Source organism: Tursiops truncatus, chromosome 17 (genome assembly GCF_011762595.2).
Source record: "Tursiops truncatus isolate mTurTru1 chromosome 17, mTurTru1.mat.Y, whole genome shotgun sequence".
Lineage (NCBI taxonomy): Eukaryota > Metazoa > Chordata > Mammalia > Artiodactyla > Delphinidae > Tursiops > Tursiops truncatus.
In genome coordinates, this window is record NC_047050.1 from 12604834 (window position 1) to 12619687 (window position 14854).

Here is a 14854-nt window from a genome sequence, read left to right on the forward strand (position 1 = left end):
TACAGGCTGCACTGCTGGCTGCCACAGATGGATTACCACTGGGAACTAACTGTTCCAGTCCAACCTGAAGCCACACAACATGGTCCTCATCTTTACTTCCTTCTCTATGGATTGTTTTTCAAGCTTGAAATTCTTCTAAATTTCCTAAGAATTTTTATTGCAAGCAACAACAGAGAAATCACTAAATCATGAAAAGATAGAAATGTCCAGAAATACAATGTTACAGTACAAAGCCTCAAAAGGTAAATGGTGGGACTTCCCCAGTGGTGCAGTGGTTAAGAATCCACCTGCCAATGGAGAAGACACAGGTTCAATCCCTGGTGTGGGAAGATCCCACATGCCCTGGAGCAACTAAGCCTGTGTGCCACAACTACTGAGGCTGTGCTCTAGAGCTCACACGCCACAACTACTGAAGCCTGTGTGCTCTGGGGCCCGCGTACCACAACTACTGAGCCTGCGAGCTGCAATTACTGAAGCCCATGCACCTAGAGCCCGTGCTCCGCACCAAGAGACGCCACTGCAATGAGAAGCCCGCACACGGCAACGAAGAGTAGCCTCTACTCGCTGCAACTAGAGAAAGCCCATGCGCAGCAACAAAGGCCCAATGCAGCCAAAAATAAATAACATTATTTTTTTAAAAAAGGTAAATAGTAAATATTCTTAGATCTCAGGTTTATTCCTTCTTGTTCTCTTTAAGTCATGTCTCTAGATTTCTTGGTTGGAAGTGAGGTAGGGAGGATGGATAAAGAATAATCCAGGAACAATTAATATACCAACCACTGTACTAAGTCCACTTATATATATTTTTATTTAATCCTGACAACTCTGTAAGTAGATATTACCATTAGTTTGCAAAAGAGGAATCCGAAGCTCAGAGAATTAAAGTAACTTGCACACAGTAAAGAAGAAATATGGAAGAATTCGAACCCAGAAGTACAGTATTCAAAGTGAAAGACAGTCTAAACTTGGCTTCTTCCCTGGTGGAACCCTTTCCATTTATGACTAAAAATGTATTGTCTTTGGTTCCTCTGTACCCATTTCTGCTAATACCTTCCTTTTTTTTCTACTGGGTTAAATCTGGAAGGTCCTGGCTATACTGAGTTCATGTGGAACCATGGGAAAGTTTCCAGGCTGGCATTAAGAGTTTGGTTATGTCTGCACAGCGCCTTTAAAAAAATATGAATATGAATGCTTTCTCCAGTTGCCCCAACTATTTACCATCTTAAGCCTTCACTCATAAATGTTATCTGCTTAGTCTTAAAAGCTGGTTAATTTTTTATATAGATTTTCAGATTATTTTCCATTACAGGTTATTACAAATATTAAATATAGTTCCTTGCACCATGCAGTAAATCCCTGTTGCTTATCTATTTTATGTACAGTAGTTTGTATCTGTTAATCCCATATTCCTAATTTTTCCCTTCCCCCCTCCCTATTCCCTTTGGTAAATATAAATTTGTTTTCTACGTTTGTGAGTCTGTTTCTGTTTTGCATACAGATTCATTTGTATTATCTTTTAGATTCCACCTGTAAGTGATATCATATAATATTTGTCCTTCTCTGTCTGACTTACTTCACTAAATATAATATTCTCAGTCCATTCATGTTGCTGCAAATGGCAATATTTCATTCTTTTTTAGGTAAAAGCTGGTAATTTTAAACTGAACCTTTCTCCCACCAACTGTGAGATTATGACTGACGGTCACTTAATATTGGAAACTAGACCAGGCAAAAAAGACTTACAATGTCACCTTGCTTTCCCCTCATAAGGCTAGTCAAAGGGCACTTTATCTTATCCCTCTAATTCTGTTTTATTGCTACAACAAAGTTACTTATATTGAGCAAGTTAAAAATAAATTTTGATACTTCACAAAAGTAATTCAAAAACTTCTCACCTAGCCCGAGACCCACAAATTCATCAGCAGCCTGCTCTTTTGTTCCCGTAAGAGATCCTTCTCTGCCTCGCACTGTTCCAGAAATGTACCGAGGTTTCACTCCAGTTCCTATAAGTTGTGCAAGCTCCAACTGACTGATGCACTTCAGAATCTTAATTACAAAAAGGAAAAAAATTTAAATTCCATGTTACAAATGTTCGCAAAAATATTTAAATATACTCAATCACGATTTAAACATAGGCTACATTATAAATCATTATAAAAAGCTAAATGTACTTACCCTGAATATACTAAATTAATTTTCTCCCCAAACACTTAAGCATGTCAGTGATATACTGTTTAGCATGAGATCATTTTATAAACCAGATTGCAAAGCTGAAAATAAAGGAAGTGCTTATACCTCATGCCATGAATTTCCTAGATAATTTCCATCTGTATGAGCCACTGTGATAAGTGTTTTAATTGTGTCAATGTTCTTCTGTTTCATTTCAGTAATCCCAGAACTCACTGTAAGTAAGGTAAATCTTGCTAGCGCCTGGACATATGCATCTCTTTCCAGCTATGAAAAAGAGAAAAAGCAAACTTACATGGTTGTAAACACAACAGGGTAATCCCTAGTTCCCTACTGACAAACTGTTTACTTGTTTAGTAAGTTGTTAACTAAGTCATGAATTACATATAATACCTCAAACTGTAGTTTTTTAAATTTTAAGATGAATGAAGCAGAAAAGGATGAATTTCTAAAACTGAAAGGCAATGGAGGTGTCAAATCAAGACAAGATTTTAGTGACAATAATTCATATATATAGTAAAAAAAAAAAATTCATTGAGCATTTATGTTTCAAGTGACTGAACTAGCAGAAAGCTGATTTATAAATTTGCTCATTTTTCTCTACAGCTAGACTACTTTTTAAGCTATAACATTCATAATTAAATGTGAAATGGGTTTTTAAAAAGAAAGCAGGCAAGCATTGGCTAAAATTTATTATCAGACAAAGCATATAAATTACTAGAAGGGACTGTCCTCATAAAAATTGTTCTAGATACTTGGGTCTCTTAAAGATAACTTGTTCTTAGGATAGGTAAAGTTATATATATATATAAAATGTGAAAAATATATGATTCAATAAATAAAAACATGCAACACAGATAAGATATTCAAATTGCAATATAGGAATTCAAACTCTTAAGGAAACTCTGTACATAGCTAATATTCTACAGAGAAAAAACTGCAAACCAAAGTTATTATGACGAATTTTAGACACATCAATAAAGAACTACCCTGTTCTGTCACAGCTTCTTGGAAACGTAAACATGAAGACAGTTAAATTCCATTATAAACTTGAAATTCATTTTTAATAATTTCAACACCAGAAATAATTTAAACTGTAGTAATGACAAAAGTAATTTACGTTTTCCAGACTGGCTACAAAGGCAAAATTCTTTGTTACCTGAATGCTGAAAATGCATGCAATTCTGATTGCACATCTTATACCTTCCAGGCAAAGAGAGGCTACTTCAGTATCATCACAGTCTTGTAGACCCACACTGAACGCAGCCAGAAAAGGGGTCCAAGCCAACTACAAAGATTAAAAATTTGAAATACATCACAAACATCAAGTGATAATTAAACTTCATGATAATACTATATTAACATTTCTCAGATTTCAGGCAATTTGAGGAAGTTCTGAAAAAAACAGCAATGAGTTTCTTGGCATAGTTACTTGGAAAGCTTTCTTAGACAAAGGAGAAACTATATAATGCCGCCTGGGCTTAAATAAGCGGGAGAGCAAAATTATAAATTTGGGAGAGGACACTAGGCATATTTTAAGCACAGCATCTATAAATTATTTACATTAATGAAAAATGGGAATAGTCAATACTCATAAATTATATTAATTTTACCCCTGACTTCAGAACTCCTCTCCCTCTGTAAGCTGTGTCTCTTGAAATATTTCATGGACTAATTTTATTTCCAAGAAAATCCTTTTAACCATTTTCCACTTGTAACAGTTACATTACTCTCTTTTCTTTAAGCCTGCTCTGTGGACACCATTTAGCCTTATTTATTTATTTTATTTTGGTAGTCAAATATTTTACTTTGAAACACGAGCGATCTCTGGTTCCTAGTTGGACAATATTTTAAAATACAGTTCAATAAAATACATCTTGATTACAGACTATGAAAGCCAACAAACACTAAATTTTAATAGAACTGAATACCTTGTGAAATTGTAATGTAAAATAAACAAAAAAAGAGAGCTACCTCTGACTACTGAAAATCCTCATATCAAATCATATGTGTATATACTGGTGTGTGCATGTGTGTGTATAGCTTTGAAATGTCTGATACAAGAGTATTCGCTGCTTTTGATAGGTCAAAATGAAGCAAAACTATATATCCGTATAGCCATACAGATGAAAAATGTTTATACCAGTGTGGTACGGAAACGACAACTGGAATTTTTAAACGATCTAAAAAAATTTTAGCACTATTAAGAAAAACAGAATCACCCAAAGCTTTGCTTATAACATCAGAAAGTTTAGAAGTACAAGTGTAATTCCTAAACAGAGGAATATAAGCCACAGTAACTGACTTCCAGTCCTAGCCTTGTTACTTATTTAACCTCTTTTTTTCTGAACCTCATTTCTTCCCCTTTAATACCTGGACTGCCACTACAGAGAGATGCTGTGGGAAGCATAGGAAGTGCACTACCTTTAAAATACAAAGCACCACATTAAAGTAATAAATTACACATCCTATTATAAGTGAAGAAACAGCACATCTATTTGGAAACCTTTGTAATATTTTATACAAGGAGAAGTATAAGGTTCTTAAGCCTGTGACAAAAGGTTTAACCCCACTGCAAATTAAAGACAATGACTCGTCTTATCAAATTATACCTAAATAACATCCAGAGAACAGTGAAATTGTCCCCTCAAATGTATAAATCTCTATAGAATACAATCTGGCGATATGTAAAAAGGTTCTTAATAAGGTTTTCATCCCTTAATATTATATCACATTCTAGGAATCTCTCATTTATTCCTTTACTCAGCCAATGCTTACTTACTGAGCACTAACTACAAGCCAGGAATTGTGCTAGACATTGGGAAAAGTCAACACAACAGATGAGTCCCTTGCCTCATGGAGCTTCAAGTCTAGTAAAGAAATAGCCATTCAGTTTTAAAATAAATAAATGTATAAATACATACTGTTATAAATACAATGAAGGAAGAGTATAGCATGTTATGAAAAGGGACCTAATCTAGATTAGAGGGGCCAGGGCAGAACTCTCTGAGAAAGTAACATTTAAAGTAGAAACTACTCAGGCAAAGAAGGAAAAGGCATCCTAGACAAAGGGCACAGCTTATATGAATGCTCTGAAGAGAAAATAATTTAGGACATTCTAGAAATGGAAAGAATACCAGTGTGGCTGCAGCACAGTAAGAGACAAGAACTCTAGCGATGAGGTTGAAGGAAGGTGGAGCTCTAGACCACACATGGTCTACAGACCCTTGGGATGTGCTAGGTTTCATCATAGTTGCAAAGTCAGTGAATGGCTTTAAGGAAGAAGATGACAGTTCATTTTGTATTTTAAACATTCTGGCCTCTGTAAGTGGGTACGAGAAGCACAAAAGTAGACATAAGGATACTAGTCAGGAGGATGTTACAGTGACAAGAGTGAGAAATGAAAGTAACTGGAGACGGTAATTACAGTAGAAATGGCAGTGAGAGGAAAGGTTCTTAATTCTAGCTTAGAGGATTAGTTTAAATAAAGGATAACTAATCCAGAGAATAGATCATAAAAGCTATTTATGAAGAATTTTTAATGATATGGGGAAATACTTATGTGAGAAACAGCAAGATACAAAATTCTATACACAGTAGAATCACAACTGTTTAAGATAAAAAGTAGTATGTAAACATATTAACAGAAATTTTTTCTGAGTGGTACAATTATGGCTGGTTCCTTATTCTTTTCGTTTTTTCATCCTCCACCTCCCGTCTACCAAAAACATTTGAAAAGAAAAACAAAATAAAGGTATAAGATTATTCAAAACAAAACAAAAATCTGCTTTGTAATTTATTTCATAATAAAGAGAAAGTATACCTTATATTTTGACATCACTTTCTACATTATGCCAAAAGGAAGGCCAGTTATACTCCACTGTTCCTTCTAACGTTATCTCCCTAGCATCCCCGCTCGCGTCCTGTAACTCTCCATCAACTTTTAGAAAGGTCACTATCACACAGACCTTGAAGTAGAGGTAGAACTGTAAAATTTTAGAGCTGAAACCTTGTAGTCATCTTTTACTACCCATACACATATGTAGTTATGAATGAGAACTCGAATTATAATCTTCAACCTCCACAGTCCATCTAACCACACTGTGTCACAAACAGAAATGTACTTAACCCATTTTTCCTTCTCAAACTTGACTGGACTCCCCTCCACTTCCCTACAATCCTTATGATGCACTGCTTACTCCTTCTGGAATTTGAAGAAAGGATAGAAAAAAAGAATAGGAAAATGAAGACTGAATGGGAAATCAAATTTTAAAGAAGCAGTAAGAATCATTCTTACTAGACCTATAAACATAAGAAAGCTCCCTTTTGTTCCTGACTCTACTTTCTGGGCCCCAGGAATACTCAGAACCCTCAGCTTAGTTCCTGGGCCAGAGCACTGAAAGAGAGTAGGAGGCTCAAGATCGCTTTGAGATTTCAGGGAACTCCAAAGCTCTAAATAGAACACAGAGGAAACCAGGCCAAGGCTTAATTCTCCAAAGAGCTTTCTGTTCTTAAGATCACACGCCTATTAACTGCTAATCATGCATACCTTTTCTCATTCTCTTCAAGAAAAATTTTATATTTGCGATCTCCTAAATAATATGGCTTTCACTTCTGGGTGTATTCTAATGGGCTATATCACTGTATTTCCTTAACTTAAGAATATGCTGAACAGGACTTCCCTGGTGGCGCAGTGGTTAGGAATCCACCTGCCAATGCAGGGGACACGGGTTTGAGCCCTGATCCGGGAAGATCCCACATGCCACGGAGCAACTAAGCCCGTGTGCCACAACGACTGAGTCTGCACTCTAGAACCCGTGAGCCACAACTACTGAGCCCGCGTGCTGCAACTACTGAAGCCCGTGTGCCTAAAGCCCGTGCTCCGCAACAAGAGAACCCACTGCAATGAGAAGCCTGTACACCACAACGAAGAGTAGCCCCCGCTCGCCGCAACTAGAGAAAGCCTGTGCACAGCAATGAGGACCCAATGCAGCCAAAAAATACAAAAATTAAATAAATAATTAAAAATAAAAGAATATGCTGAACAGCAGTATATATAAATATATACACTGCAAACAAGTTCTTAGTAACGCTTACCTTAAACATAGGTCTCACGTGCTCCAAATGTGTCGCACTTGTGAAAGGTGCTTGAACATGGCTCACGGCCTCCATGAGTGCTTTAGCTGTCTTGGCCATCTGTTCCATTTCTAAGTTATACAGAAGTCTTCTTTGTTTTTCACTGGCTACATCTGAAACAACAAACACTATTAGCGTTTAAAATGTAAAGCCTTTAAGAATGCTATTTTGATGTTTTAGTATAAAATAATAAGTACCACCAATGAATACTAACTCAAAATAGTCCTAAGAAGCCAGACACAAAAGGTCACATAATGTATGATTCCATTTAGATGAAATATCCAGAGTAGGTAAATCCACAGAAGCAGAAAGCAGACTGGTGACAGCCAGGGGCTGAGGAAAGGCAGGGAACATGGAAAAACCGCTTAATGGATACGTGGTTTTATGTTGGGGGGATGCAATGTTTGGGAACTATACAGAGGTGGCGGTCACACAACACTGTGAACGTACTAAATACCACTAATTGTTCACTTCAAAATGGTTAATTTTATGTTATATGAATTTCAAAAATGAAAGAAAAAAATATCCTGAACTAGGAGGCAGGGATACATGGAAAATCTATGAAAAGGGAAGAGAGTAGGTACAAATCTGTCACAATGAAAGTACTAGGGAAACAGCCCAAACATGGTCTAGAAGAGAAGAGAGGTTAGTAAAAGGCAATGGTATCCTCACATGACACAGGCTTGAATGATCTCCTGAGCTGACAAGAAAACAGTGGCCCTAACACTTGGGATGATTTCAGAATTTCAGCACACCATCACCTCCTTCCCATACCCCACTGCTCAGTGATTTCCTACCACCATATGGAGAAGAGGCCAGAGAATGAGGGGTATGAAGATGTTACTATACGGGTGTGAGGAAGGAAGTGAAATCAGATAATTGGCATCTACTTAGGTGTGAAAATGAAGTCTTGATCAATATACTTAATTTCTTAAGTAGAAGCAAATAACGCTACCAAGTAAACTGCTGATTGGTGCTGGACTGCAGTAAGAGCCAAGGATGCCGAGTTCAAGACGTGGCTTTGCCACTCTTTGGGTTTTAGGTCTAGAGAATTAGTGAAAGTTTTTACATTGCACTCAGCTCACAGATTCTATGATTCTAAGTTTCCTAACCTCTCTGCACTTGTTCCCTCTTCTATAAAATGAGGGAGAACTTATTAAAATTCCTTAGAATCATTCCCTATATTCCCCAAAAGATAAGGCCATTTATACTCCACTATTCCTTCTAACATTATCTCCATAGCCTCTGACTCTCATCTGATAATTCTTCATCAACTTCTAGAAATACACATATCACACAGGCCTTTTCGATTCTCTCCTGTTGACAGAATTTTGCTACTGCAATTTGTTCTTTTAGATGAAGCTTGAGATTCCACTTCCAAGTGGAAGTTGCTCAGAAAGGCAGGAGTTCTCTTTCCATGTTATATTACTGAGCCACTACCCTCACCTCATTCCTGCAGTCAGATTTTAGCTCTAATTTAATCACCACCATCTACATGCACAGAACGTGGAGAATGGGGCTAGGCCCCCCCCCCCGCCGCTGGCTCCTGATGCCGGTCAGATTTGGGAATGCCACGGCGCTATAACTTGTGGTGCATCTGAAGTAGTGAGTTCCAACCCCCACGAGCTCCCCCATGACCCTAACCTTCCCCATCTCCTTGAATCACCCCTACTTCCAGCTTCTGTTTATGTGTAATGATAGGTGAACCAATGGAAATAAGTTGCTTGTAGATGACAAGGAGGCAAAGAAAGAATGAGAGCTGAAATCTGACTCTTGGGGTTGCCTAACCAATCAATCTCTTTTGATCTCCAAATATGTGCTGATATTAACTGCTAAATGGACGAGTGTGTATTAAGTGCACACTAATCCATGCATATTATGTAGCACTTTCCATTTATCACTGGTCAGTGCTATCTTTCTTCAGGATACGGGAAAAAACACAATCAGATTAGCACACTGTATATTATAATACTTTTCAGTACAATAATACTTGATCTACTCTAAGTAAAACACTTTCAAGAACCCATAGTTTTCCTCCGAAACAATCAGAATTCAGTTGATTTGGACACTTACTTTGCTTACTTGATTTTGTAGGGATTGTTAGTTCTTTTGTTTCTTTCATTGATATCTTTTTTCCAGCTATTTCATTATAGATGGCTGATAGATACTCTTCAGGAAGATCTTTACTGTCATTGATACCTCTATTCATCTTAATGTACTGTTCCTTTGTCATTTTATTTTTAACCTAGAAATGAAAAACCATTATAATTCCTAAAAATTAACAGAAAAATACTCATATAAGAGAATTTATAAATACTTTGAGGAATAGAAAGTGGAAAATACTCAACAAAACAGACATTAAAATGAAAAAAGGAAGTCACAGAAAATAAGGACAATGTAGGAAAGACCCATCCTGGTAATATACTAGTTCACCTTGCTCTGAGGAGTGCATGAGTAATCTGTAATAAGAAAACAGCGAGACTGAGTAATGAAATTCTTTGCTTTTGCCCAAGGTTTAAGAGCTCTAGTCAGAGTCCTTTAAAAAAGGACCATGACAATTATTAGACACTTATGTCATCAAAAAGATTCAAATCTTAGTTCAGAAGAACATAAATGTGTTTGCTAATGATTTAAAAACTGATTTTATGTAACAGCGGATGCAAGAGTAACAAGAGCTGAAATTTATTTAAAATCAGATAGCAATCTCACTGACTCATCATGGCAACTGAATATTAGGTGATCTGGGCAAAGTATCCTTGGAACATTCTGCCTTACTTAAGAGTATGCTGAACAGGAACATCCTACTGCACACCCTGGTAAGCCTTTGGAGCACAAATCTGTAGTACATAAGATGGTAGCCCTGTCGCCAAACTTGGGAACTAGCACAGACAAAGTGTTTATGCTTTATATCCCTGAAAACCCAGATGGATAAAACCTGTAAGTCATATGATGTCTCTGAAGATACATTTACTTAATTAAATATATTCCTACCACTTTCCATGAAGAATTTAAGGCACCTCTAAACATAAGTGTCCTGTAAATTTACAAGAAGGTACACAGAATGACAATCAAGTAAGTCATCAGAAGTTTGCAAAACTAACTATAGAGAAACCAGAACGTCCAGAGGATATAACTGGGATACAAACATTTATTTAGTTCTGACTATTCTGCAAACAGATCTTTCCAGTATGTCAGAAAGGGTGAGAGGAGCACTTCTCCTACAAAAAAGTAAAAATATTACCATAAAAGTTTCCAAATGTAATTTATTATTACTCAAGGGAAAAAAGCTCTAACATACTAAAACTTTGAAAACTTATCTTGAGTCATGGCACTTAAAAAACATTAAAAGAAAGCCATTTCACCTGAAGTTCTGATGAATATTAAAAAAGCAATGACCCAGGGATACCAACATAAAAGACCACACAAGTGCTGCCAATAAGAGGCTAAAAGAAGATTAACATCACCGGAAATTTTGAACATGGTATGATGTTTTAGCATTGTGCCAATGAGAGACAAAGACAAGCCCTGGAAGAAAATCTGAAGTAGCAGCAAAGTATATTTGTGGATCTGGGCTGGGAGGTAGGGGTAGGAGCTCCAAGCACGTTGGAGAAGAGACTACATTAATTGCAGATACACAAAATGAAAATACACTGCTCAAACAGAAGACTTCTGCCACAATGGGATTCTGGAAGTAGTGTAAAACATAATCCTACTTTTCTTCTCCTGCTTTATCTTTTATAGAACATTTTACTCTTGACTTTTACTCTCATGTGCTTAAATTAAGCTGTGCCTAATTAAGTTTTAGTACTTAAATCACTTAAAGCCAATTGTTACTACTGATGAAGATTAATAGACAAAAAAAATTAAACATGTTCTAAATGTATTTCAAAAATTAAAAAAAATTGTCTCACTCTATATATAAATGGTAGTTAACTATAAATATTCTAGGTGAAAAAGGAACATAAATGACTTGTTAAATTAACCTATATTTTAACTCTGAAAACAACTAGGAATGAGGAGAATTAGTTTTAAGGAATTCCTTTAAAGTTACCCGTGTTCTTTGAAAATGACATCATTTGTTATAGTTCATATAGCCCTGCATCATAAATCATATAGGGTCCATATAGGGTTCAATTTTCTAACAGTCCACTTAGCTTCACAGGAACTCACAAGCTGCTTAAAACTTTATAATTTTTAAACTCATAAGCTGTTTTAAACCTTATAGTTTTTCCAATACATCTCAGATTAGTAATAAGTATATAGTTTATTTCTCATCATAAGAGTAATACATATCATTAGAAGCCTATCCCTAAGAAGTATTAAGAAATTCTTGCAAATAGGTTTATTTATAAAGATAATTTTCCTCAAGTTTTTGGAAACTACGCATAAAATACCTAAACCTTTAAAAATAATGTTTTTGTTATTGAATATCAGAAATCAAGTGACAGTTCCTTAATATTTAAAGTAAAGGAATTACAATTTAATGAAGCAAATGAAATTTAAACACTTCCTGGATGTCTGGTATTTTAAAATTATGGTTAATTTTTAGGTGTAATGGTACTGTGGTTATGTTTAAATACAGTATTTCTCTTTCAGATATATATACTGAAATAAATACAGATGAAATGATATGATACATGAGATTTGCTCCAAAATGACCTGGGGGAGAAAAGGGATATAAGTAGAACAAGATTGGCCATAAGTTGGGAACTGTGGAAGATGGGTGATAAGCACATGAAGGACCCACTATACTAAATGCTCTGTTATTTAAGTTTGAAATGTTAAAACAAACAAACAAACAAAAGATGGTTTATATGATGTTTTTCCATGTTGTAATAAACACAGGCAGAAGAGCTATAAGCACATTCTTAGATTAAAATTTATCTGAAGTTTTATACAGCTGTCAATCATGAGAAAGACAAATACAGATTTTACGGATATCTAAAAGTCTAATTAGAATTACTACCAGAAACTGCATTTGTAAAATGTACACTACACCAAATTAAATACCCCAATTTGGTGACTGGTTTAACTAAACTAAGATTAAAATTTCAACTATTACTTACTGAATTCAAAACAATTTATTTAATCTGTACTATTGATTGTAAAACTGGCTTGGAAGAAGACATACCTGTGGACTGTGAAGGTCTGTGGTGAGCATGATAATTGAATACGCCAGAACATATGCAGTATCTGCACTAGCAAAGAGGGTTTGTCTGCAAAAATAAATGTTTCGTGTTATAAACTTTTACTGTTTACAGTTAGCATTTAAATAACTCACCTCAAACCCCATGTCACTTTTAGTTTTCTCTTTCAGGATTTATGTTCTATCTCATATTATAACTTTTTATGGAATTGTCTCATCACTTCCAGATCGTGTATAAACTAAGTTTCCTGGGGCAGGGGATTATGAACCACCCGATGCTCCCCAGAAGAGGGTCTCGGACATAGTCAGCAACCAATAAGTACTTGAATCTGAATCCTGCTTACCCCTGGTTGCATTCTAAGTATCTTGCAGCAAACTTTTCCATCAATCGATCAATTTTCTGAGCTTCCCCTGGAAGACGGAATCCTTCCAGAAACATACGAAGGGCTGAAACAAAATCCTTTCCTGAAAAGTCATGTTGGTCCACATATGCATACATGACTTCTTTGTTAAATTTATCATTATCTCCCAGGAATTCACCTACTTGAGTCTAAAGAACAAAAGACAGAAATTGATATCTTAATAGACTTACATTTCCTACACAGCCAATTTTTTAAAAAGCAGAAAAAAATCCATAAGATCCACAGGTTTTAACCACAGGGTTAATTAACTATTTCAAAAGTGAAGTTAAAAGTTAAACATACTAAATGTGTTTATTTAAAAAAAAAAATCAAGATATTCTTTTGAGTATAGAGAATAAAAAAGCAAAATTAAGAATAGTTAGCTTATTTTTACATACTTAGGAGGGCATCTTAAAGGGGCAATAATATTATTAACTTAAAGAATTTTACAGAAAAAGTTAGAATGAAATAACATGGTGTTCTTACAGAGTCTAATCTTTCCTCCTGATGTAAGAACTGGGCAATATCTTCAGGTGTAGTGCCAAGCATCCCTTGTTCTTGGAGGTACTGTATTCCTCTCTTTGGTTTCTTGGTAAATCTAGATGATGTTAAAGTTAAAAGGAACATTAGAAATAGAAAACCATTTGTATTGCCTGAAAAGATCTAAAACTACAGTGAATTAACTTTGCAGCACTTAGAAAACAGAAGTGTACTTAAAATAATCAATGCATTATTATTGTACAAAATGTACAAAAATAATATACTATGCAAAGTTTTCTTTGAAAAGGATCTCAAGTGGAAGGCAACCTTTATCACTGATACAGATCATTTCACAGAGTATGTGAGATAATGCCATGTAGCAGATGAACTCTGAGTAAGGATATGGATACTAAATATCTCATCCTTTTAAAATATATATTCTCCTTAGTGCTCAAGTAATCCTGGCTCATTCTCCTTATATCCATTGATTATTTCTAAGTTTCCTGCTTTTAAAATACAGAACTTGAATTTTGGTGACTGTTTTAACCACAACCTGATGGCATCATTTCCTTTATAAAAAAATATATTTATATATCCAGTGTTTTCAAAATAAAGTCCACACTGATTGGACACACAAAACCTTTCTCAATATGGCTCATTTCTTGAACGTATTTACAAAACAGAAACAGACTCACAGACTTAGAGAATGAAATTATGGTTACCCTGGGGCGGGGAAGGGTGGCGGGAAGGGATGGTTAGGGAGTTTGGGATCTACATGTACACACTGCTATATTTAAAAAGGATAACCAACAAGGACCTACTGTATAGCACAGGGAACTCTAACTCTGTTCAATGTTATGTGGCAGCCTGGATGGGAGGGGAGTCTGGGGGGAATGGATACATGTATATGCATGTCTGAGTCGCTCTGCTGTGCACCTGAAATTATCAGAACATTGTTAATTGGCTATATTCCACTATAAAATAAAAAGTTAAAATAAAAAAATATATAGTTCATTTCTCTCTCATTTACTCCCACATATCCCTTTCCCATTCCCTAAACATAAAGGATTTGCAGCATCTATTTCCTCTACGTGCCCTTTGCCTGTTTCACTCACTGGGGAACTCTCCTCCATGCTTGAAGATCCAATTCAAATGTCACCTCTTTCTTTCCAAATCATTTACTTTCTACTTTTATTGTTCCAATAATTAGTTTGGTACCTCATCACCGTCACCTGGGTATTGCAGGAGTTCTTAACTGGTCTCCCTGTCTCTTGTTTTGCTCACATTACAATCCATCCTTCAGGCTGCTGGCAAAGTCATCTTTCCAAAACAGAATCTAATGCTGCTGTTACTCTGCTTAAAATCCTTCAACAGCATGCCAATGCCAAGAACAAGACAAAACCTCCTTTACACAGAGAATGAGGCCCCTGTAATCTGGATCCAGCTCGATGCTCTCATCTCACCTCCTACTTCTACCCGTCCACCCCCACCCCTGCCACACTGA

General features: G+C 35.9%; 1 protein-coding gene across 9 annotated transcripts in view; it reads right to left on the bottom strand.

The window, feature by feature from the left end:
* ARFGEF1 (ARF guanine nucleotide exchange factor 1) overlaps positions 1-14854 on the bottom strand; it is a 144970-nt gene that overhangs the window by 39983 nt on the left and 90133 nt on the right. For all 9 annotated transcript variants that reach the window (XR_012327204.1, XM_073794463.1, XM_019925210.3 and 6 more), the window contains 8 exons: positions 13357-13468; positions 12814-13019; positions 12455-12539; positions 9397-9568; positions 7285-7436; positions 3347-3475; positions 2296-2454; positions 1896-2046 (listed from right to left, as the gene is read on the bottom strand). Coding sequence is in view for 8 of the 9 variants with exons in the window: in XM_073794463.1 (XP_073650564.1) it covers positions 1896-2046; positions 2296-2454; positions 3347-3475; positions 7285-7436; positions 9397-9568; positions 12455-12539; positions 12814-13019; positions 13357-13468 (1166 nt within the window). In the remaining variant the exon portion in view is untranslated. The remainder of the gene's footprint in view (positions 1-1895; positions 2047-2295; positions 2455-3346; positions 3476-7284; positions 7437-9396; positions 9569-12454; positions 12540-12813; positions 13020-13356; positions 13469-14854) is intronic.